Source organism: Chanodichthys erythropterus, chromosome 12 (genome assembly GCF_024489055.1).
Source record: "Chanodichthys erythropterus isolate Z2021 chromosome 12, ASM2448905v1, whole genome shotgun sequence".
Classification (NCBI taxonomy): domain Eukaryota; kingdom Metazoa; phylum Chordata; class Actinopteri; order Cypriniformes; family Xenocyprididae; genus Chanodichthys; species Chanodichthys erythropterus.
The window spans coordinates 24,855,628-24,881,028 of NC_090232.1; the positions used below are offsets into that span (position 1 = coordinate 24,855,628).

The 25,401-nt window shown below is 43.7% G+C and overlaps 1 protein-coding gene across 2 annotated transcripts in view; it reads left to right on the forward strand.

The window, feature by feature from the left end:
• LOC137031650 (radixin) overlaps nucleotides 1-13,460 on the forward strand; it is a 572,796-nt gene extending 559,336 nt beyond the window's left edge. Inside the window, exon 13 of one of the 2 annotated variants that reach the window (XM_067402756.1) lies at nucleotides 13,296-13,460. In XM_067402756.1, the coding sequence (XP_067258857.1) occupies nucleotides 13,296-13,460 (165 nt within the window). The remainder of the gene's footprint in view (nucleotides 1-13,295) is intronic. The other variant, XM_067402757.1, reaches the window with a different exon arrangement.
• Nucleotides 13,461-25,401: the final 11,941 nt, after the last annotated feature.

Genomic DNA, 25,401 nt, shown 5'->3' on the forward strand with positions numbered 1-25,401 from the left:
GCTCATTACCCGCTAATGCGGCCACGCCCACGGAGCCAGCGCTATTCAGGCGCAAATTCAGAGGCAATACATACATTCATTGTCTCAATTGTGTATTTATTGTCTTGAAAAGTTTTTATCTGGATGTAAAAGTCATGGTTAGCGATCTCTAGAAGACATGCAGTTAGTTCCTGTTTACTTTTCTTCTATGGATGAATTTTAGATGAGTTTTTGTTTCTTTAGCGCCCTCCGGCTGCAGTATGTATTGGAAACTCCATTAATGGAATAGCCTCTTCTTCTTTTAGATGAATTTGTGGACTAAAAATACACAGAGTGCCCTCCGACTTCAAGGATGAATTGAAAACACCAGCGCTTATAGTAATTACAATGAATATTAAATTAATATACCTCCTCTGTATAGAAAATTGACATAAGCATATGAGAATCCAATATTTCTCCAAATGTGCATGCTTTTAAACTAAAAGCCTATATTCAGACTCTTTGCATCACAGAAATACATTATATTTTAAAGTATAAAATAAAATCATTACTTTATATTGTAATAATATTTTTCTGTATGTTTCATATATAATAATGAGCTTGAGACATCACAGAAGGTTTTTTTTTCACAGCCTACCTTACTGAAATGCCTCATTAATATGCAAGTCATTTCAGCTCATTACTATCCAATGCTTTTGTCTTCTCAGGTGAGAATGGCCCATTTTCAGTGGTGATTCACGCCTCCTTGCATACTGTGTTTCTTGGCAAAAAGTGTCTTACAAAAACTAAATCAATATATTGTTTTATATGAAGGAGTAGGCAGCATAATTTTTACATAATTTTGAAGCAAAAACTCTAGTTTACAACCTCCAATACCCAAAAGTCTTGTGAACACAGATTCCCATTCAGTCAGTCACGTTCGACGTTACGTCGATACTGACGTAATGGGGTCTCGCTAGGGAGCCCAATCACCTCCAAGGATACAAAACAAGCCAATGGGAATTGGCCTGTGAGATTTACATGCCGGGCCCCTCCCCCGGCATCCGGGTATAAATAGGGCCGGCATACTCACCTTCATTCATACTTTTGCTTCGGAGCCAATCGGCTGATCGTCCTTCACCTCTTCAAGAGTGAATTTCCTGAATTGAGAGAGCAAACAGCAATTTTAATTGCTAAGGACAAGTTCCTTCAACAGCAATTTTAATTGCTTTTTCCTGTTTCTCTCTGGTGGCTGCTCGAATCTCTCCAGCTGGTTGGGAAGGCACGCTCAGTGGTGGGTGTGACAGCGCGCTGCCCACAGGACAGTGCTGCACTCATCCCTGTGTGCTTCGGTTGGTGAGGTGTACTAAAAGAGCAAGCACGGGCGATCAGCGTCTTTTTCAAGATGTCTTTTCGTCCGTGTGTTTCTGGATGTGGTCGTTTCCTGACCTCTTCTGACGGCCACGATCGCTGTCTCACGTGTTTGGGTAAACTGCACGCTGAGTCAGCGCTCGTGGATGGTACATGCCCTCACTGTGAGGGCATGTCCATGTTGGCGTTGAGATCGCGACTCTCCTTCTTTAACACAGAAGTGAGGGTCCCCTCTGTCACTACCCCAGCGCCGGCGGCTGTAGTGGCCGGTTCGGTTAGTGCTCTGGGAGATCTGAGGATCACAGTGGGAGCCACTTCGTCGGGTCCGCCCCCACGAACCTCCCACTCCTCCGCAACGCCATGTGCCGTCGAGCTGCCGGCTGCTGCCGCGGGGCCCTCCTCAGGGGTGCCCCGCGTCACTTTCGGTGCTCCGGAGGAGGATCAGATGTCGATCGCTGCATCGGGGAGCGGGATCGCTGACTCGGAGGACGACGGTGACTCCGAGCTTCCACCCTCAGGGGTGGTTGCTCAGTCTGAGGCAGACTCTGAATTGGCGGCCATGCTTGCCCGGGCCGCCACGGACATCGGTCTCGTGTGGAACTCTCCACGTGTCCCGAGTGCTCGCGGTTGGATGATTGGTTTCTGGGTTCGGGGCGCAGCTCCCAGCTGCGTCCCGCCCCAGTGCCTTTCTTCCCAGAAGTGCATGAGGAGCTCCAGAAGACGTGGATGGTCCCTTACATGGCCAGAAACCGTTCTTCTGCCTCCTCCGCTCTCACTACCCTCGATGGTGGGGCTGCCAAGGGGTACGTGGAGGTTCCACAGGCGGAACGTGCGATTGCGGTGCACTTGTGCCCGCAGTCTGCGGCCACCTGGCGGAACCGTCCGCGTCTCCCGTCCAAGGCCAGTAAGACCACGGCCGCTCTCGCTGCCAAGGCTTACTCACCCGCCGGACAGGCAGCTTCCGCCCTGCACGCCATGGCCATCTTGCAGGTCCATCAGGCGAAAGCTCTTTAGGAGCTGCACGAGGGCAGTGCTGAACCAGGGTTGCTGCAAGAACTGCGCACGGCGACCGACCTCGCCCTCCGGGCGACGAAGGTCACGGCGCGCGCCCTGGGTCAAACGATGTCCACCCTGGTGGTCCAGGAACGGCATCTTGGTTGGACCTGGTTGAGATGAAGGACGTCGACAAAGCTCGCTTTCTCGACGCCCCCATCTCCCAGGCCGGCCTCTTCGGCGACACTGTCGAGGACTTCACTCAGCAGTTCTCGGCAGTGCAAAAGCAGACGGAGGCCATCAAAACACATCCTGCCCCGGCGTGATGATGCCACCCATCCGCCACGGGCTGCGCCTCCGTCTGCTCCTCGCCAAGGGCGTCCTCCTGCGGTTCAGGCTCCGGTGAGGTCGGGTTCGTCCCACCCCCCCCCCAGCCACCCGCAGGAAAGCGACGCCCCCTGCCCAGGCCGCCAAGCCTTCTTCTAAGAAGAAGAAGGCTAAGAAGCGGCCCTGAGACAGGAGACCCAGTGGTGAAGGAGGTTGCTCGACAGGAGACGGTGACCGCACCGCTCCTTCCCCCGGGAGAGGGCCCGGGGGTAAATCCTGTGTTCCTTTTTGTTCCGCCGCTGGCCCAAGGGTCAGCGGTACCCACATTGTCAAAGAAAGAGCAATTTCCAAAACTCCTGGGTCATATAAGAGGGTCTGTGCTGAGGGTGAGCGAGCTTTCGCTCCCTCTCTCTCAGCCATTCCTTCCTTCTTAACGGGCAGGGTCTTGGCGCCCCGGGAACGCAATGCCTTCCCACGCCACCCTGCCCACTCGGAGCCATGTGAGTGAACCCCACTCACAGCCTCGACTCCGGGACGCACTGCCTCCCGAGTTGGGCCACAGTGCTCCATGCTGCCCCCCCGTGGGTACTTCTGTTGTCCGGATGGTTCCACTCGTACGGTGCTTGGAGGCGTGGCTACGCCTTCCCAACCCGTCCCGTTGGCTCATTCGGACAGTCAGACTCGGCTACGCGATTCAGTTCACCAGGCGTCCCCCCAGGTTCAGCGGCGTTCTGTTCACCTCGGTGACAGGTTCCAACGCCTCTGTCCTGCGGGCGGAGATTGCGGTTCTTTTGGCAAAGGACGCAATAGAGCCTGTCCCTCCAGCCGAGATGAAGTCTGGGTTTTACAGCCCTTACTTCATAGTACCCAAGAAAGGCGGGGGGTTACGACCAATCCTGGACCTGCGTGTCTTGAATCGGGCCCTTCACAGGCTCCCGTTCAAGATGCTCACGGTAAAACGCATTCTCACGTGCGTTCGCGCCCAGGATTGGTTTGCAGCTATCGACCTGAAGGACACGTACTTTCATGTCTCGATCCTTCCTCGACACAGACCGTTCCTACGGTTTGCGTTCGAGGGGCGGGCATATCAGTACAGGGTCCTACCCTTCGGGCTGTCCCTGTCTCCTCGCGTCTTTACCAAAGTCGCAGAGGGGGCCCTTGCCCCGCTCAGGGAAGTGGGCGTTCGCATCCTCAACTACCTCGACGACTGGCTCATTCTGGCCCAGTCTCGAGAGCAGTTGTGCGAACACAGGGACCTGGTGCTCAGGCACCTCAGCCAGTTGGGGCTTCGGGTCAACTGGGAAAAGAGCAAGCTCTGCCCCGTGCAGAGCATCTCTTTTCTCGGTGTGGAGCTGGACTCGGTCAACATGACAGCACGTCTCACCAACGAGCGTGCACAGTCACTGCTGAACTGCCTGAATTCGTTCTCGCGGAAAACAGTGGTCCCACTGAAACAGTTTCAGAGGCTCCTGGGGCATATGGCATCCGTAGCCGCGGTCACGCCGCTCGGATTGCTTCATATGAGACCGCTTCAGCACTGGCTTCACGACCGAGTCCTGAGGTGGGCATGGCACCGTGGCTCACTCAGTGTGGCTATCACACAGAGTTGTCGCCGCATGTTCAGCCCGTGGTCGGACATTGCTTTTCTACGGGCCGGGGTGCCCCTAGTGCAAGTGTCCAGGCATGTTGTTGTTACAACAGATGCCTCTGCCACCGGTTGGGGTGCCATATGCAGTGGCCAGTCGGTGTCGGGGTCCTGGACGGGACCCCATCGCCATTGGCATATCAACTGCCTCGAGTTGCTGGCAGTACTCCTTGCGCTGCGCCGGTTTCGACCGCTGCTGCAGGGCAAGCATGTACTGGTCCGGACGGACAACACATCGGCGGTAGCGTATATCAACCACCAGGGTCATATGGAGTTGGTTCGGGGAAGTGCAGGTGGACCTGTTCGCTTCTCTGGAATCCGCCCATTGCCAGTTGTTTTATTCGCTGACCGAGGGAACCCTCGGCACGGATGCACTGGCACACAGCTGGCCCCGGGGCCTACGCAAATATGCGTTTCCCCCAGTGAGCCTCCTTGCACAGACACTGTGCAAGAGAAGGGAAACTAGGTCGTTGGTGGGAAAAACCCCATTCATTTAAGTTGCCACTGTACGTCTAGTCAGTCGGAGGGAGCGCTGCAACAAATGGACGCCCGTTTCCTTCTTAAGTGAGCGGCCAAGTGTACGTTTTGCCCCTTACCTCTGGCATAGGACGAAAGGGGACAGATAGGACGTTCATGTACGGGGCACCAACGCTAGGGGGCGACATCGAGCGTAGGTAGCCATGGGTGTTCGCTTGCTGTGCCATTTCCCTCGGGAGAAGTTCCCCGGAACGGTGAACCCTGTGGAGTTCCTCCCGCATCCTGCGGCAGCCAGACGCTTCGCTTTTGCCCCATCTCTGGTTGCTAGTCGTTCCTCCCGAAAGGTAGGACCTACATCAGAGATCTTCCATATGCGTTACTGTTCTCAGACTAGTCCATATGTGTCTCCACACGTTACCTCCCTTCGGGCAGGGTGTGGTCTCCGTAGCTTTCCCCTCCTCGGGGAACGCTTTCCTGGCGTTTTGTCGTTGCTGGAAAACGAGGGATTGAGTTCCGAAGCACTCTCCCCCGTGGGGTAGGAACAGCAGCTTCGACTTCTCCACGGTAACGCCCTGTCCTCTCCATCCCACCGGTATGGAAGACATTCCTGGGCTTACTCTGGGCACTGGAGGGTTGCGAGTATGGGCCGCATTTGCATTTGGCACGCCTCAGCCTGCCAGCACCTGCCTCCCTAACACTCGTAACGTGGTTCAGTTGCTATGGCGTTTTCCACGGGACCCCATTACGTCAGTATCGACATAATGTCGAACGTGACTGACTGAATGGGAACGTCTAGGTTACTAATGTAACCCCTGTTCCCAGAAGGAGGGAACGGAGACGTTACGTTCCCTTGCCATAGCTTTGTGCCACCGCTGAGCGGCCAGATACCTATCTCAGCTCCTCAGCAAAAATATGAATGAAGGTGAGTATGCCGGCCCTATTTATACCCGGATGCCGGGGGAGGGGCCCGGCATGTAAATCTCACAGGCCAATTCCCATTGGCTTGTTTTGTATCCTTGGAGGTGATTGGGCTCCCTAGTGAGACCCCATTACGTCAGTATCGACGTAACGTCTCCGTTCCCTCCTTCTGGGAACGGGGGTTACATTAGTAACCTAGACGTTTACTATACTTTTTTTGGCCTTATTTCAGTGACTTAAGTTTTTTGTTTTTTCAATAACCACACATAAATGTTATTCCTTCAAAAACACAAACATGTACATACATGTTCCTCACATATTTTTGTAGCCTAGTTTGTGCTGAATACAGTGTAATGACACTTACATGTTTATATGAACATGAACTTATATGTTTATGAACAAATGAATAAAGCACAAATGTCAGGGCATGTCAAAACTTCTCCAAGCCCCAAATTAGCCTCAGACTCCAGAGGGTTAACCCAATAATACAATAATATGTGAGGAACATGTATGTACATGTTTGTGTTTTTGAAGGAATAACATTTATGCGTGGTTATTGAAAAAACAAAAAACTTAAGTCACTGAAATAAGGCCAAAAAATGTATAGTAAATCTGTGTTCACAAGACTTTTGGGTATTGGAGGTTGTAGACTAGAGTTTTTGCTTCAAAATTATGTAAAAATTATGCTGCCTACTCCTTAATATAAAACAATATATTGATTAGTTTTTGTAAGACACTTTTTGCCAAGAAACAAAGTATGCGAGGAGGCGTGAATCACCACTGAAAATGGGCCATTCTCACCTGAGAAGACAAAAGCATTGGATAGTAATGAGCTGAAATGACTTGCATATTAATGAGGCATTTCAGTAAGGTAGGCTGTGAAAAAAACCTTCTGTGATGTCTCAAGCTCATTATGATATATGAAACATACAGAAAAATATTATTACAATATAAAGTAATGATTTTATATTATACTTTAAAATATAATGTATTTCTGTGATGCAAAGAGTCTGAATATAGGCTTTTAGTTTAAAAGCATGCACATTTGGAGAAATATTGGATTCTCATAGGCTTATGTCAATTTTCTATACAGAGGAGTTATAGTAATGACAATGAATATTAAATTAATATGAGCGCTGGTGTTTTTAATTCATCCTTGAAGTCGGAGGGCGCTCTGTGCATTTTTAGTCCACAAATTCATCTAAAAGAAGAAGAGGCTATTCCATGAATGGAGTTTCAAATACATAGTGCAGCCGGAGGGCGCTAAAGAAACAAAAACTCATCTAAAATTTATCCATAGAAGAAAAGTAAACAGGAACTAACTGCATGTCTTCTAGAGATCACTAACCATGACTTTTACATCCAGATAAACACATGATTGAGACGATGAATGCATGTATTGCCTCTGAATTTGCGTCTGAATAGCGCTGGCTCCGTGGGCGTGGCCGCATTAGCGGATAATGAGCTGAAACACGGATTTCTGACATGGCTCTCTTTTCATACAGATTACATAAACACAGAAGGTTTGTTTTCGATTTGACTTACATGATTTAAAACCTGACATCTTAAAGTTTTTTTAGACATACGTTAAATTTTTCTGTGATTAGTATTCACTAAGTTACAGTTCATTTTCTGAGAACTATCAGATTGGACTTCGTTCAGAGGGAGAGGAGAGATCATGTTAGTTTTCTTTATTTTACAAAAAGCACAACATTTTGTTTTTACTTTGAGTGTATATAAATAAAAGAAGATATTCTATAGTTTCAATTGATATATTACTTATGTCTCTATGACAAAAAATGATGGAGGATTTAGTAAATCCTTTCTCCAGCTCCTCCTCGATGTAAGCTTTCATAGCTGCTGATTCGGGTTGTGATAGGGGAAAGATCCTGCCCTTGGGTGGCGTGGTACCAGGCAGCAGGTCTATAGCGCAGTCACTGGGGCGATGAGGAGGTAGCTCGGTGGATTTGTTCTTGCTAAAAATCACGGCCAGGTTGGCGTACTCATCGGTAATGTTGGATTTTTCAGTATCTGTGCCGTGGAGTGAAGTAATTTGAATGGGTAGCGGGGTTACTGGTTTGAGACAGTTTTTATGACAGTTTGCGTCCCACTGTAGAATTTCACAGTCCTTCCAGGAAACATGAGGGTTATGCGTTCTGAGCCAGGGTAAACCAAGGATTACAGGGTTGCTGGGCGAGTGGATGACATAAAATCGGATTTGTTCGTGGTGAAGAGCTCCTATTTGCAGCGAAACTTCAGCGGAGATGTGAATCACTCTTTCTCCGCCAATGGGCTTTACAGGGAATTACAGTCTGTTAGAGGGATGCCATGTTCTTTAATGAATGACTCTGATATAAAATTCTCGGCTCCAGAATCCAGCAGAGCGTGAGTGAGTATGTGTCTGTCATTATCAGTAATTTGGATGGGAATTTTAAAGCAGCTAGCAGAATGGTTGGACTGATGCATAGAACTCACCGCTTTGGAACTGGAGGCTTGGGGCCGTACCGGGCAGTTGATCTTAATGTGGCCGACCTGGCCGCAATAGAGACAGAGGTGAAGCTGCCGTCTCCTCTCTCTCTCTTCGGGTTGCAGAGGAGTGTAACCGAGTTGCATGGGCTCTGGAGCGGGACTGACGGGGGTAGATAAGCGATTCGGGCGTCGTGTTCATAGCAGATTGTCTATGTGAATGGCGAGTTCAATGAACGCATTGAGCGAGCTTCCTTCATCTCAGCAAGCAAGCTCGGCTTGTAACTCTAGTGTCAGACCCCTTCGGAAAAGCAGTTTTAAAGTGTCTTCAACCCAGCTAGTATGTGCGGCTAACGTGCGGAAGTTCAGTGCATACTTGGCGGCCGTTTGTTTACCTTGGCTGAGGGCGAGTAGTTGATCGCCCGTGCTCTTGCCTCCTTCGGGGTGTTCAAAGACTTCTTTAAAGCTCCGTAAGAAATCCTGAAACGTGGGGAATGTGGATCCGCCATCCTGCCACAACGCGGTGGCCCAATCCAGGAAAGCAGGGAACACACAAACGCTATCCGACTGGACTCGGTGGGATACAGAGACGGCTGCTGGTTGATGAACAAGGAGCATTGTAGGAGGAACCCCTTGCATCTGTCAGGATTACCGTTGAATTTCTCCGGGAGCGCAAGGCGTGGGTTGACTGCCGGAGAGACTGCGAAGGCTGGACTGGCGGCAGCAGAGGGCGGCGGCGCGGCAGCTGTGGCGGGACTAAATTGGAGGCCCTGTAGCGTTTTCACCAGCTCTTTGGTAAGGGAGGTTAGGCGGGCGAGTTGGTGTTGATGCACCGCCAGCTGGTTGGCCTGGGCAGATAGTTCAGACGAGATCTGCTGGAGAGCTGCTGGATCACTGTGGGGCGAAGTCTTCTGTAGTGATGAGTCGGCAGAGTGTGGATCCATTTGCAGCTTTTATTTAGGAGAATCAACAAAGCAAAACAGGGCAAAGGCAGAGGCATAAACGGGGACAGGCAATGGTCGTGGCAGGTGGCAGACAAACAGAGTTAAGGGACAGGCAGAGATCAGGGCAGGCGGCAATGCAAACACAGTCCAGGAAACAGGCAGAAATCAGGGCAGGCAGCGATGGGTCACAAGAGATAAACAGTCCAAACGATAGCAGATAGCAGTCCACAGAAAAACGCTCAGTAATGATCACCTAGGCAAATCAAGACTTCGCGGTGTGTGTGTGTGTGTGTCTTAAATAGTGTGGATGTGATGTGTTGCAGGTGCGTGCGCAATCAGTCCCAGGAATGAGGGCCCATGGGAAATGTAGTCCGAATGGTAACTACAGTATTCCGGAGATGGCTCCCTCCGGTGGTCCGGAGGAGGGACCGAGAGAGCCACATTCGTGACACTACTAGCTCTAGACAATGGAGAGAATTTGGTTGGAAGAACTTGGTGAGATACTTTATTACACCCCTCAATAAAAGTAAACAGTTAAAAAAAAAAAAACAACAGTGTTGGAGACTCTGCGGGGATGTCAATGTCAATCATTCTCGTGTATTTTGGACATGTATAAAAATTCGCCCCTACTGAGAATCTATTGTAACAGAAATGGAAAAAAATTTGGGTTACAAAATACCGAATGACCCACAGACTCTGTATTTAGGCCTGTGAACTAAAGATGTTGTTAGAGGGGAAGACATTTATCTATTCAAAGTGATGCTGATATCAAGTAAGAAAGTCATAACGAGGAATTGGTTGAAAAGTGAGCCTTTGAGTCTGGACCAGTGGAGGAATATCATGGAGGAAATATTTGCAATGGAAAAAATGACCCATGACCTGAGACTGGAAGCACATAAATGTAAATTACAATGGTGGAAATGGACCAGTTATGTAACCCACTCAAATGTATGAAACAAATGGTAGACCTGTATTTGTAGCACCCTACCAGTTGTTATTTTGTTCATTGTGAAAATTAAAAATGCAAAAATAAAAAGTAAAAAGATTTTTTATCAGCACTAAGATCCAGTAACACTAATAGAGAGATACAACCATGATCTGATAAGAGCAAATCATTTGTACCTCTGAAAGCAGTCTCAGTACTATGGTATGGTCTAAATCCTTCTTTCTAAAAAGGAACATAGTTGTGATGATACTGCCTTTTCTAGAATTTTTGACAGAAAGTGTAGATTTGAGATCGGCCTGTAATCGACTAATTCTCTAGGATCAAGTTGTGTTTTTTTTTTTTTTTTTTTTTAATAAGAGGTTTAACAAGCTTAAAAGTTTTTGGTACATATCCTACTGACAAAGATGAATTAATGAAATTAAGAAGCATCTCTTTCAATAGTTGAGTCGGTATAGGGTCTAACTTAAATGTTGTTGATTTTGATGATTTAAAGAGTTTAGACAGTTCTTCCTCTCCTATAGCGAAAGATGAATGGAATTTTCCCTCAGGGACACTACAATGCACTGTCTGATGCGATACTGTAGTAGACGGTTGCATAATTTTCTCTTTATTATTATAAATCTTGCAAGTAAAGAAGTTCATAAAGTCATTAATGCTGTGCTAATTGAAAATGTCAGAAAATAAAGCTTTATTTTTCGTTAATTTAACCACTGTATTAAATAAATAAATGCCTTGTTTTAGTTTTCTTCTAAGAGATTAGAAAAATAAGCAGATCGAGCAGTTTTTAAGGCCTTTCTGTACGCAAAAATGCTTTTGTTCCACAAAATGCGAAAAACCTCTAGTTTTGTTTTCTTCCAGCTGCATTTCTTTTTAAGGACCCAAGTGTGCTCATTGTACCACTGTGTTGGGGTATTTTCCTTAATCTTCTCTAAGCGCAAAGGAGCAACTGTGTCTAATGTGCTGGAAAAAAGAGAGTCAGTAGTTTCTGTTGTAACAGTGAGTTCTTCTAATTTATCTGATATGCTAAGGCGAACAGGGAAGAGAACGTGAGGAGGTGTTTAAGTTCACATTGATGGCTCTGTTGCCATTGAACAATGCCTGGCCATTGTGGTAATGAGAGCCATGAACCATGTTTGTGTGTGTGACCCAGGGAAAGAGGAAATTGCTCTTTTACTGACTGTGAGGTAGCCATCTGCCTGATGGCATTTGGCCAATGGAAAAAATTGCCCCATCTCTCCAGCGGGGGTGAGGTGCGATCCCAGTCCTGGGGTGAGCTGGCAGTCTAGGCACTTGCGACACGGCCGGAATAGTGTAGAAGTTGACCTGAGCCAAGGCAGGATGTGTTTGATGGCCTCTATCTGTTTTTTTTTTTTTTTACTGTTGAGAACTGCTGGGCAATTTCTACGACAGTGTCATCAAAAAAGGATACCTTTGGAGACAAGAGTGCAGAGAAAGCACACTTTCTTTCAGACGATTCTGCCGAGTGGCAGTATTTTGTAGACATAAATGCACCGCAGTTGCTCTCTCCACCTGGGGAACCTCAGAGTACTCCCGCGCCGCGGCCTCATTATCGAGTGTGCTGAGGAGAGAGAAATTGGTTTATCATGTCCTGGAAGAAAAAGGTTCCTTGAATGAGCAATGCCACGATGGCCTCTTTAATACCCATATGTCCGGGGTGTGGCCAACTACACCGGAGAGGCCTATCCAGTGCCCTACGACTCTAATCGCTACCTAATCTGCCTCTACACCAACCTGCATTAAACCCCAATGCAGAAGGGGGCAGGCCTTGGCCTGGTGACTCTCTATTGAGATGAGGCCAGCACTAGGGATGCCAGTGGGAACCTACATTCACATAATGAGGGGTGAGAGGCAGGAATGCTTAGCAGACTGCCTTCACAATCCCTAGTGCTTAGCCCTGGTGACCCTGGTGAGGGCCAGTCCACAAAGCATAGACCTAACTGGCACTCCCCAGAGCAGTGGCCTCTACAGAACAACTCTCAAAGAAGAGAGGAGGCATGATCACTCAATCTGAAACCGCCAAGGTGGCTGACTTTAAAGCCTTAGCTATCCTAATTAAAATTAGGAGGAGTGACACTAACCAGGTAACAATGTCAGGCGGCCCCGTGGGCTGATGCTAGACATTTATTCTATCTGAAGTCAAAGCGCTCATCTCTTTGGACAAAACAGCCCTCCAAACCTGGGAATCTGGGAATCCCTTGATCTGAGTCTCCGCTCTGCCTCAGCGCAAGCTGGACCAGAACCACCAGGTCCAGATGCTGAACTCTCTCCTCTTGAAAAGATTGCCAGACGAGAACGGAGCATTCTCAATGGAAAATGCTTGCAATTCACACAGGTAGAACTTCCCTTGAGAACTTCCCATGCATGCTCTTCCCACAGACAGAGAACACACAGCTGGTGTGTGTCATCTGGTGTCAGATAATGAGGACACGGATCCACACACTTAAAAAACCTCCTAGTCAGTCTGGTTTTCTCTGTGCATTTCATTTTGCCAGTGAAAGTGTCTGCACTGAATGTTGGCATCAGCTTGACTATACTGATATGACTTGCCAATTAAGAGGAGTTAAATATGTGCCTGCAATAACTCATGTGTGCAAGGAGCGCTAGTGATAAGATCACATCAGCAGTGTGGTCATTCTTGAAGTCAACTTTTGCATGTATGGTGATTAGATTTTGGCCTTGAATGTGAATGCGATACCCGATTTGCAATACCTGTCAACAGAATAAATATAATCACAAACATGACAAATGAAAATAATTTTATATATACTGTATATTAATGTATAATATAATTTATTTAAAAAAAAATAACTTTAATGATATGAGCTCTAAAAGAGTTTTAGAACTTTTAACTGAGGCTAAAGACTTCATGTGTTGACGACTCCATTGCTGTAGACCATCTACAAATGTTAAATCTTCAAAAAAAATGTTTAGGTATCAACTGCATCTGTCTGAAAAAAAATCAGTAATGATTGATTTTTATTATTGTTGTTGTTGTTATTACAAAGCTTTCATTGTACTCTCATTATAAAAAGAACTTCATTGTTGTTTATTTAGTTCTAACAATGTTATTTGTAACAAGGGAAATGTATATTGCATTGGCCATTGGCAAAATGAGTTGAAAAATATTTGCATATCGGATATCGATATATAGAATATTGTGTATCCCTAATGAATAAGTGCAAATTAAAAAGATTATATACCTGCAGTTTACACATTGTCTTCATTACAGGCCTTGAGCTCAGAATTGGCCCAGGCCCGTGACGATTCCAAGAAGACCCAAAATGATGTTTTGCATGCAGAGAATGTGAAGGCCGGCCGGGATAAATACAAGACCCTACGCCAGATCCGCCAGGGCAACACCAAGCAGCGTATTGATGAGTTTGAGTCCATGTGAGGTCTATACCATCCCGCTTAATCATCCCACTCTCTACCCTGTAGCCCTAATGCATTGATGGTTGGCTTACAAGCACAGCTTTTACCTACCCACCCCTCTCCTGTAGACCAGTAATCCTTGACTTTTGACCCCTTCAGAGAGGTTTGAAGGACATGGATGCCACTTCTTCAAGCTTTGCCAAAGCGCTCTCCGCCTGTGATCAGCCTGGTCAGGCTGTGTACACATATTGTGCTCCTCATAGCCCTACTCCAATATCGTCCAGTTAAGATCAAGTGTTGTGTCCTTATGAACTCTTAAATGATGATTTACTAAAATGTTTGAAAATATGTATTTTAGAAGAGCCTGAAATTAATTGAAGCAAAATGTATGAGTGGTTTTATTGCTATTTTTGTTTATTTGTTTGTTTTTGTCCTTTTGTTTGTTTGTTTTGTTTTTTTATTGTTTTTTGGCAACAGTTATATGCTCACAATGCAAAAAAAGACTTTTCTTCTTTCATCTATTTTATTCACTTTGTTTCAACTAAGTGGGTTAACAAGTCAAGGTTTGGAAGGATGGTCAAGGGTCATGTGAAAGTTGTGTGCAACTTGGGATTCAGCAGTGTCACATCCACATACCCTGAAGAGCACACACAGCACCTTCCACACAGCATCCCAGATGTCAAGTGATGAATGTAGGTGTAATGATGGGTCAGTGGAGAGTGGATTCATTTGCAGTCTTTATTAAAACACAGTATAACCAAACAAGACAAAGACAATACCGTAGTCGGGGACAGGCAAGGGTCAAGGCTGGCAGCGAGAATCTTAAACGGGTCACAGGCAATAGTCGAGACAGGCGGCAAGCAAACACAGAGCAGAGTCCAGGCAAGGTTCAAGGTAGGCGGCAGAGGTTCTCAGGAGATAAACAGTCCACAGAAATAACGCTCAGAAATGATCACTTTAGCAAATCAAGACTTCACGATGCAAAGCAGTGTGTGAAGCTCTTAAATAGTGTGTGTGTGTGTGATGTGGTGCAGGTGCATGTGTAATCAGTCCCAGGAATGAGGGCCTATGGGAAATGTGGTCCGAATGAGAAACAGTCAATATTCCGGTGATGGCTCCCTCCGATGGTCCGGAGGACGAGTCGAGGGAGCCTCATTCATGACAGTAGGAACAAAGGCACCTCTCTTGTGAATGAATGTGAACCATAACCAAAGGAAGGTTATCACTCCTGATAGCCAAGTGCATTTATCCATAATTACTGTGGATTTAGACTGGAAAAGTCCTTCGTTGCTAGTTTTATTTATTCAGTGCAAGACATTTGATTCAAGTTAAAATCTGTAGCTTCGAGCTGACAATTTGATGGAGGTCCTGTGACACAATGCAAGAACTCTTTCATTGTGTCAGGATGAGTCATTTGATCTCTACAGGGGAACACCCAATGTTTCTTGTCCAGGCGCCATATTGATAGTTTTCCCTGCCTACAGGCTTGCAAAGGCCAGGGCTGACAGGTGAACAGACCGACAGATAATAGTTTGTTTTAGTGGATTTGTGATTGTAATGTAATTTGTGTTATTGTGGGGAAACAGCCTGAGGATATTAATTGTCTGAATAGATAGAAAGTTGTGCACTTGGTGTCTCTGTTCATCTGTGGGCATTTTTGTTGGCCATTTTTGTGTGAATGTATTAGTACATCTGCATGCTCATGTGGAAACCGTGGCCTTTCTGGCTGGGGAGCATATGATAACATCAGTCCTGTTTCGGGATGGCTCGCTACCTCATTACTGTAAAACATGGTGACTGTTTAGTAATCGGTTACTACCCAGCACTGATAATCTGACTACTCATTGGCCAGGGATTGCCCAATCATGTTCATGGAGAATTGTACTGGGAGTTTTCAAAAAAAAAAAAAAAAAAGTGCAGTAATTTTGCTACAGGTTGGATATATTTTAAGGCACTATGGATTCACTTCTTTGGAATCTGCAAAAGTGACTGAGGCAAACCATCATAAAACTCTGGAAGGTAATCAAGTCACTGGCTTTTGGCAATTATATATATGTGGATGTTGCCATCCGATACTTTAAGAAAATCTCTGGTCCAACAGCACTGTTTTTTTTCACTGTTTGCATCATTCCGCTTGTCTGTGTTTACACATCCTAGACAACCTTTCAATCTGTGCATTTGTAGTGGGTATTTTTCAGTAACCCTTTTGTTACACCAGTAGGTGGCGACAAGGCACTGTCATTATGAGTGAGTCAATTGCTTTTGAATTCCTTTGAAATTTTATTGTAGGTAGATGTCATCCGTCAATGATGCTTTGGCTGGTTAGGGGTGATATGAAATTGTGTTGTATTAAGCAGCCCAAGATATGTGTATGATAATTCATCCTATAGATGATCTGCAATTTGATACCAAAGTTGTCTTGTCAGTATTCTCATACAACTTGTGTCTACAAAACACAACACAACATGACAAAAATTGTGACATAATATCTTGTTATTTTAACATAATAAGTCGTTATAACGGCATATCTCGTTATTTCAACATAAGTCGTTATAACGACATGTTGGAAATCTCAGAAGCATAGACCAGGAGACTTTGGGATCTCTTGAAGCAGAAGTTACTCTTTATTGAGAAACACGCTGTGCGTCGCTGTGGTCATCCAAAATCTAACTAAAGCAGTGACTTGGTAGTTCATATACATTCAAGGGGGAGGGATACATAGAGTAGAGGTGTGGACAATCTAAACAAAGGATGCAGATGCAGTACAGGAATCAGATCATTGCTTACATTTCCCAGCCATGATCTAATCAGCATAACTGTGTCATTCAAATGCATAGGTGCTAATTCCAATCAGTCTGACAGTATCACCTATGCCTTTACATTATCATAGAGACAAAAGCACTGCTGTATCTTGAGCTTGTCCTGCCAAATGGTCAGGATGTAAGATCTGCAGATCTTAAACAGATTCTTAAATTTGTAATTCCACAGTTCCCCCTTTGAGAGTTCTAATAACTCTCACATAATACAAATTTAAACCTTCTTAAATCCCTTCTATAACATATGTTTGTTAACATAAGTTCCATCTTCCAGTCATGCAACTTGTAACAGTTACAGGCACATACATCTTATTCTGTGTCGTGTCCAACATTTACATAAGTGTTGTTCTTTAACTTGAGTATACTGTTGACACACATATACAACGCAGGGTGGTAACGTGTTGTATTAACTACATGATGACACAGAAAAAAACCATGTAGCATAAGCGTGGAAGTCCTAAAAGTCCATGGCGCCTGAATATCTGTGGAGTCTGTTCCCGGTAGAGTCCTTTTCCATGTTAGATTATTTGTCCTTGTGCAACTCCGAGTTGCTCAGATGACTCCGTCATCATGAAGGTTGTTCATGGATATCTGAGGTGATGCTTTACACCAGGTGCTGCTAATGAGACGTCATGGCATATACACATACCTGCACACAAGAAAACAAAGAGACAGCAGACCAGCAGTATTCATGCATAGACTTTAGTACGTTACACCTCTGATGATCGTATAGTTTTTCTGTCTAATTCTGATCATCATAAACTTCTAGTGATCGTATAGTGGTTTTGTTCTTCTTTTTCTTAACCTAGTCTTAATCAATTTGACACCTATAGACCAGTAAGGTGGGGATAAACTGAGAGAGGGGGAAACCTATGAGGAAGTCTTCACCACAGGGTTTAGCCCCCGATGCCTTATGCACTTCGGTTCTTCCCTGGGCTCCTCACTGGTCTGTGTGTCCTATTCTCTCCCTGTAGTTAGTTTGCAAACTTTACTGTGCTACATCTCCATCTTCCATTGAAACATCAGTCATAGTAGACATCATAACCCATAGAGGATGGATAAGTGAATGGAGTGTGCTGTAGCATAACATTTAAGGCTGTGAGTGTACTTAACCTGTGTCCCCAAATGGTGGAAGTGATAGTCAACTTTCTTTTGTTCAGAATGAGTCTTTAAGCTTTCTTGTAAATGACTGGGGAAATTAAGCACTCACAGCCCAAATGGTTAGCATGTCAGCAAGCTGCTGCTCCAAGAGTTTGGAGAAGAGGGGAGGGGCAGTTTCAGTGTAGTAAGTAGACTGAGTAGGAGCTGAGTAAAGCTGTTCATTTCTTTTAATGTCTTTTTGTTTTTCCTACACTCTTTCATCCAATGTCCAGGTTTACCACAGTAATGACATCTGCCTTCTCTCTTAGGACATTTACGTTTCTGTCGATTCTCTGTGTTGACCTTAAAGGATGCTGCTGCAATCTTTACTCTTGTCTTGACATCTGAGTCTCTTTCCCAAATAGCTAACCTATCCAAGTTGTTTTGCAGGGTTCCATTGGACCATGTGAGGTCTAAGAAAGGCAATGCATTTCTGTATTCTGATGAAAGCCCATCAAACCACATGCGGACCAGTGGTCCATTATCCTCTAACACCTTCTCTGGAGTGTCAACTATTCCACTGTATGCTGCCGCTGACTGACAAAATCTTTCAGTGTACTCACTTACAGTTTCATCCTTCTGTACACAACTAGTGATCTTTGACCAGTCTACCTTTGGTCCAACAAGGTTCTGTAACACTCTCAGAACTCCTTCTCTCAATTCGCCTTTGCTGGAATGTTGAAACTCAGAATTATTTACAGCACTTTCAAAATCATTGAATTCTGACTCTTTCAGGATTTGTGACATTAGCTGTGTGACTTCAGCTAGGGACATATCATAGAGCTTCATTTTTCTGGACAACTCTGTCCTAAACTCAGAAAAATTTCTATGCACTGATGGCAAATTCTCAGCAATTCTTTCTATGTCTTCAGGACCTATAGAGGTACTGACTGCTTGTAACTGCAGTATGGGGGTTACAGATGGAACTGTGTCAACCCCTTTTGCCCTACTCTGAGCCTTTTGTCTCGCTCCACACACTTCAACTGCATTTATATCTTTATCCATGAATCCAGTATTGCTATTGCCCTCTAGTCTACAGAAAGACTGTAAGTCAGGATAGCTTTCATCTGACTGTTGGTCTTTTGAGTCACATTTGGTTGAGGCTTTGTTAAGGCCCAACTTCTTAGTGAGACGAGACACTCTAGTGTGCAACTGTTTGTTCTGCTCTTCTAACTTAACAATATGTTGGATTTGTTCTTGTGCAATGGATAGAGTAAATTCTCTGTCGCAGCAGATAATGCCCTTCATATTTTTCTTCCGAATGCAAGCACCAAATACCTTTTTGCATTCTTCAATGGACCAAACTTTTTCTGGATGAATCCCAAATTTCTTTGTCAAATCTAATCTGACTGACTCAGTCACTATTGAGTCCATGTGCTTTCCTAACACTGATTTGAACTCACTATCTGTCCATAAAGGAGTAGCTAGTCCACCTTTCTCAGTTGTTGGAATAAGTCTAGCGTTCTTTCTCAACATTGTGTAATGTCTTTCTGGTACAACAATACACTTCAACACTTCCCTGACAGAGCAGAGGTTAACCTAGTTAATACACATCGTAATGTATTCAACCTTCTCTGGTGAGCAGAGTAGAACCAACTTGCTAACACACTGTAACAACTGTAACCTTCCCTGAATTAACAGAGGATGAACCTTCTTCTCTAGCAAAGTAGAGGATGGCTATTCTGTTAACACACCACCTTCCCTGATAAAACAGAGGACAACACAAATTATTAGCACTTCACACTAATTCTTCCCTGCCTGAACAGAGGATACCTAATTATTAGCATGTGATGCTAAACTTCCCTGCCTAAACAGAGGATAAACTTCATCTCTAAAAGAACATTTTTAGAGGATAACTTAGTTAACCAAACCCTACAGCTGTCTGTTAACTCTTCTCTGACGGCGCAGAGGATAACAACTGGTCTTAATGGTTCTTTTGGATAGAGTATCACTCACCAACCCTTGGGTGTACAGGAAAATTCAGCCTGGATCTTCTTTTGGATCAGATCTCTGTTGTGCTTGAAGTTCCAATCTGGATTGAGGTGAGAAGCTCTATCCGGGTCACGGCACCAAAACTGTTGGAAATCTCAGAAGCATAGACCAGGAGACTTTGGGATCTCTTGAAGCAGAAGTTACTCTTTATTGAGAAACACGCTGTGCGTCGCTGTGGTCATCCAAAATCTAACTAAAACAGTGACTTGGTAGTTCATATACATTCAAGGGGGAGGGATACATAGAGTAGAGGTGTGGACAATCTAAACAAAGGATGCAAATGCAGTACAGGAATCAGATCATTGCTTACATTTCCCAGCCATGATCTAATCAGCATAACTGTGTCATTCAAATGCATAGGTGCTAATCCAATCAGTCTGACAGTATCACCTATGCCTTTACATTATCATAGAGACAAAAGCACTGCTGTATCTTGAGCTTGTCCTGCCAAATGGTCAGGATGTAAGATCTGCAGATCTTAAACAGATTCTTAAATTTGTAATTCCACAGACATAAGTCGTTATAATGACATAATATCTCGTTATTTCAACAGAAGTCGTTATAACGACATAATAAGTCATTATTTTAACGACATAATATCTCATTATTTCAACATAAGTCGTTATAACGACATAAGTCGTTATTTCAACATAATAACTCTTCATTGTCTCTCAAGTAGTCTCTCAATGTCCCCGGTGGCACAACGCAAAAGCATTGGACCGCCAGTCTTGCTTTTACTGCGATCGCCATGGTTTCGAATCCGCCTTTTGTCGAGTTCGTTCTTCTCTAGTTTCACATCACATATCAAAAAAGGCATTTATTTTCAATAAAAATGAAAACAATGTTATCAAAGTGCAAATAACCTGCCTAACGAGTGTTTAATAACACTAAAAGTATTTATTGGGCAGGGTTAGCAGCATGTTCGATATTACCCACTAGAGGGCAGAATAAGACAGGGAATCAATTAAAGAATGCAATAGTTATGTTGACCTACTCTTACAATTTGGTGCTCCAAAATCCCAGAGGTTTATCATGGGAATTTGCATTCATCCCAAGCTAAGCTTTATTGAGGTTAAATTTATTAGACCATAAGCAGCCCATCCAAATGCAGGGCTCAACGGGTGACGCAACGGAACTGCTCGAATCTGCAGAACTGCAGAGAGTGGAGAGATGGCGCCACTGTGTTTGGCTGGCCGTCTACCTCTGCCTTGTGTTTTATCGTTATTGTTAATTTTGTCACACTTTGCACAGAATGTGTCACCACTGTTAGTATACGACCGCCAGACTCTTCTGAATATAAGGAATTATGTGGTTAAACCTTCAATCTGTGGCTTTAGTGGACAGTCTAAGATGCCACCGCCATTCCTGTCATCTGTACCTTCGTACCTGTGGCGTGTGCCCTGCCTGCTACCTGCCTTTAATCACTACCGAAAGCGCAGCAGAAGGCGCGGCAGAAGAGGCGGTAGACTTGTCAGATTAAGAAGAGCCTACCTGACCCTGTCTTCGGCATCTGATCCTCGTTGCCTCAAGGAGCTCTCTCAAGAGTATGACGGCTATGTCGTTAAGTGTTCCTCGGAATACTGTTATCGGTGGCTCCGACCCGTTGTCCCCGATGCTGAGTACACACCTGCCTGCCGACGGCCCGTGAGGATTTACAAACGGCATCCCATAAAGGAGAACCATCGCCCGATTGCACGCATCTCCCAGCAGTCTGGTCTCAACACATTGCGGGTTGCTTTGATCAACGCCAGATCGCTTACAAACAAAACTTTTATTTTAAAGGACTTTTTTATTTCTCACTCATTGGATTTTCTTTTGTTGACGGAAACCTGGGCTAAACCAGGTGACAACAGCGTCTTCACAGAGCTCCTCCCACCTCTGTGCTGTTTTTTCAGCTCCCCGCGTGCATCTGGGCGCGGAGGAGGCGTGGCTACTGTCTTTAAAGACAATTTTAAGTGCTGACTTTTATCTATAAATAATTATTCTTGTTTTGAACTGCAGTTATTTTTAATTGAGTTTACACGCCCTGTGTTGTGTGCTGTTGTTTACCGTCCTCCTAAATTCAACAAGAATTTTATCCAAGAGTTTTCTGAGTTTTTAGCTGATGTTGTCCCTAAATATGATCAGCTTTTGATCTGTGGTGATTTTAACATCCATGTTTGCTGTCCGACTTTTAAACGATTTTAAACGACTTTTGTCATCTTTTGATTTATTCCAACTAATGGATCGACCCACACATCTTATTGGTCACACTTTGGACCTTATTATTTCTCATGGACTCTCTATTTCCCTTACTGAAATATCTGAGACTGCCATCTCAGATCACTTCCCTATTATTTTTGAATTTCCAATTCTGCCATCAACAGCCAACAGGTCTCTTGTTTCACCATGTTACCGTCGTATTTTCACCTCCTCAACAGCTGAAGTGTTTACTGCTGCTTTTATGGACTCTAAACTTTATGCCCTCAGTGAATCTGTCTCTCCTGCATGCCCTGATGACCTTCTTTTATCCTTTTATTCCACTTGTTCTGAAATCCTGGACTCTATTGCCCCTTACAAGCATAGATCTCCTAAGTTAAGAGTAGATCCCTGGATGAACGATGCCACCAGAGACCTTAGGCAGCTCTGTAGAAAGGCAGAGCGCAGATGGAAGAAGGACAAATTACATGTGTCATTGGAAATATTAAGGAGCTGTCTTTCTGATTATCAAAGGGCTGTGAAGGAGGCAAAGTCTAAATATTTGTCAAATATTATCACCAATAGTGGCCATTGTCCCAGGGTGTTGTTTAATACAATTAATTCTGTTGTGAACCCACATACCTGTTCTCCAACAGATGCCTCAGTCTCCTGTTGTGAGAATTTCCTTCACTTTTTTATTAATAAAGTGGAGTCTGTCAGACAACTCACGATTAAGAGCTCTGGAACTGATTTAGCTGTTGCTGCAGCACATTCTGCAGTGTTTGAACAGTTTGAAGCAGTCACACTATCATTTCTTAAGGAAGTAGTGCAACAAATGAAAATTACAAATTGCCCTTTGGACTTTGTTCCAACCAAATTGCTAAAAGAGGTCTTTACCACTGTAGGGCCTTTTCTGTTGGTTTTCATTAATAAATGTCTTAGCTTAGGATCTGTTCCTGCTGCTTTTAAACATGCAGTGGTTAGGCCTTTACTCAAAAAACCTAATCTGGATCCCTCAGTTTTGTCTAATTTTAGACCAGTTTCCCACCTGCCCTTTCTTTCAAAAATGCTAGAAAAAGTTGTTTTTACACAACTATATTCTTTTTTAGAAAATAACTCAGTTTTTGAGAAATTTCAATCGGGATTCAGATTGCGACATAGCACTGAGTCTGCACTGTTAAAGGTGCATAACGATATTGCTCGGTTTGTTGATGCTAAGAGCCCTGTTATTTTAGTATTACTTGATCTCACGGCGGCTTTTGATACAGTGGACCATGAAGTCATTCTGTCTCGCCTAAATCACCATGTTGGCATTCGGGGTACTGCACTTCAGTGGTTCTCGTCATATTTGACCAATAGAACTTTTTCTGTAGCGATTGGGGACTCGTCCTCTTCCACCACCTCTCTCTCTTGTGGGGTGCCACAAGGCTCTATTCTCGGGCCTGTTTTATTTTCACTTTACATGCTGCCTCTCGGGTCCATCATAGCCAGGCACAATATAGCTTATCACTGCTATGCAGATGATCTGCAAATTTACTTGCCTTTGAGTCCAAAAAACGCTGACGCAGTTGGGTCACTAATTGATTGCATTAATGACATTAAACTATGGTTAGAGCAAAATTTCCTTCATTTAAATGAAGAAAAGACTGAGTATATTTTATTCTGAGAGTCTGTAACTTCCGACTTTAATGCGCTGACTTCAAAGCTTAGACCATCAATCAGAAATCTCGGTGTGTCTTTTGATAGTAGCCTGAAATTTGATAAACAAATTGACAGTGTAGTTAAAGCTAGTTTCTTTCAATTACGTCTTTTGACCAAGGTCAAACCATTTTTGAATCGCTCTGATCTTGAGAAAGCTATTCACGCTTTTATCAGCTCAAGATTAGATTATTGTAATGCACTTTATGTTGGTGTCTCACAGTCGTCCCTCAGGCGCCTTCAGCTGGTGCAGAATGCTGCAGCCCGTCTTTTAACCAATACACGCAAACGTGAGCACATAACTCCGATTCTCTATTCGCTCCACTGGCTTCCAGTTTCTTTTAGAGTTGATTTTAAGATACTTTTGTTTGTTTTTAAAGCTCTCAATGGCCTTGCCCCTCCTTATGTAACTGAGATGCTGGCTCTGTATCAGCCAACCAGGGCTCTTAGGTCAACAAACCAACTTTTACTGGAAGTCCCAAGGTCACGGTGCAAACATTGGGGTGACCAGGCTTTTTCTGTTGCTGGGCCCAGACTCTGGAATAAGCTCCCCGCCGATATGCGCACTATCACTGACCTGGGCCTTTTTAAAGCTAAGCTTAAAACTTATTTATTTAGACTGGCTTTTAATATCTAGCAGTTGTGCTGGCATTTTGTGTATTTTTATTCATTTTCTTGTTGCTTTTTAATTTTTGTTTACATTGTTTTGTTTTTATTGGAAAGCACTTTGGTTCACCTTGAGTGTTGTAAAGGGCTGTATAAATAAATGTTGATTGATTGATTGAAATAAAACAATTTACAGTGCAAATAGCGGTAACACTTTATAATAACGTTCAGTTATAAATCACTTGTAAATTATTAGTTAATGATGAACTAATCATTTACAAAACATGATTATATGTTCATAAATGATTGATAAGTGATGTGTTAATATTTTATGAATGTTTTATTAATTCAGTTATAGGTCATTTATAAATTATTAGATAATGTTCAACAAATCATTTAGAAAACATGAATATACATTCAAATATGATTAATAAGTGATATACTAACATTTTATGAATATTTTATTAATTTGGCTATAAGTCATTTATAATTTATTAGTTAATGATCAGTGATTAGTTAATAATTATTAGTAAATTATCATTAGTAAATGATCAGTATATGATTTATGTTAAGTTGTAAGCTGGTCTGTGTTCAAAAGCACAAACATGCAGGTATGCTAAAGCACTATTTTTAAGAAGAGTAATTTATTTATTTTTAAGTGGATAAACATTTATAAATGCCTTACAGTCAGGTGATTCCAGTGGATTATATTAAATCCTTTCACTCATCAGCACAGACTTGTGTTCTGTGTGTGGGGTCTAGTGATGAAGTCATCCTCTGATCCGGATTTACCTTCCACTGAAGCTCACATCAGGTGCACAGAGTTAAACACTCCATGTGTGTCAGAGAAGACAGCTGTCTATACCCTCACCAGTCAGCAATTACACTGCAGTACACACTACAAAGTGTTCAACACCTGTTATAAATGATGTGTAAACGCATGAATAAATCATTTACAAAGCTTTCTGCATCCCCTATTCTAAAGTGTAAACTATTCTTCACTTGTAAATGTGTCACGTATCATTTGTAGACCTTTCTTTCCTGTTACAAATTATTTGTATATGTATACAAGTCATGTATAACATTTCCTGCATACCCTATTCTAAAGTGTAAAATATTCATCACTTATAAATGTGTTACACATCATTTGTAGACCTTTTTTTCTGTTACAAATTATTTGTATATGTATACAAGTCATTTATAATACTTTCTGCATACCCTATTTCTAAAGTGTAAACTATTCATCACTAATAAATGTGTTACACATCATTTGCAGATGTTCCTGTTACATGATCCATCTCACTCCATCACTTTACCCAAAGCTAAAATTTGCATTATTTAAAATAATAATAATAATAATAATAATAATAATAATAAATGTATAAATCAACACTCTGCCACCGTTTAACCAGCACTTAATCATTTAATTTTTATTTTGTTTTTCATGGAACAGCTCCTCACCATAACATGAAAACGCACCATAAACTGATAAACGTGGTCCATTATTTCGTGCATTATTTTCAAGTTTTCAGA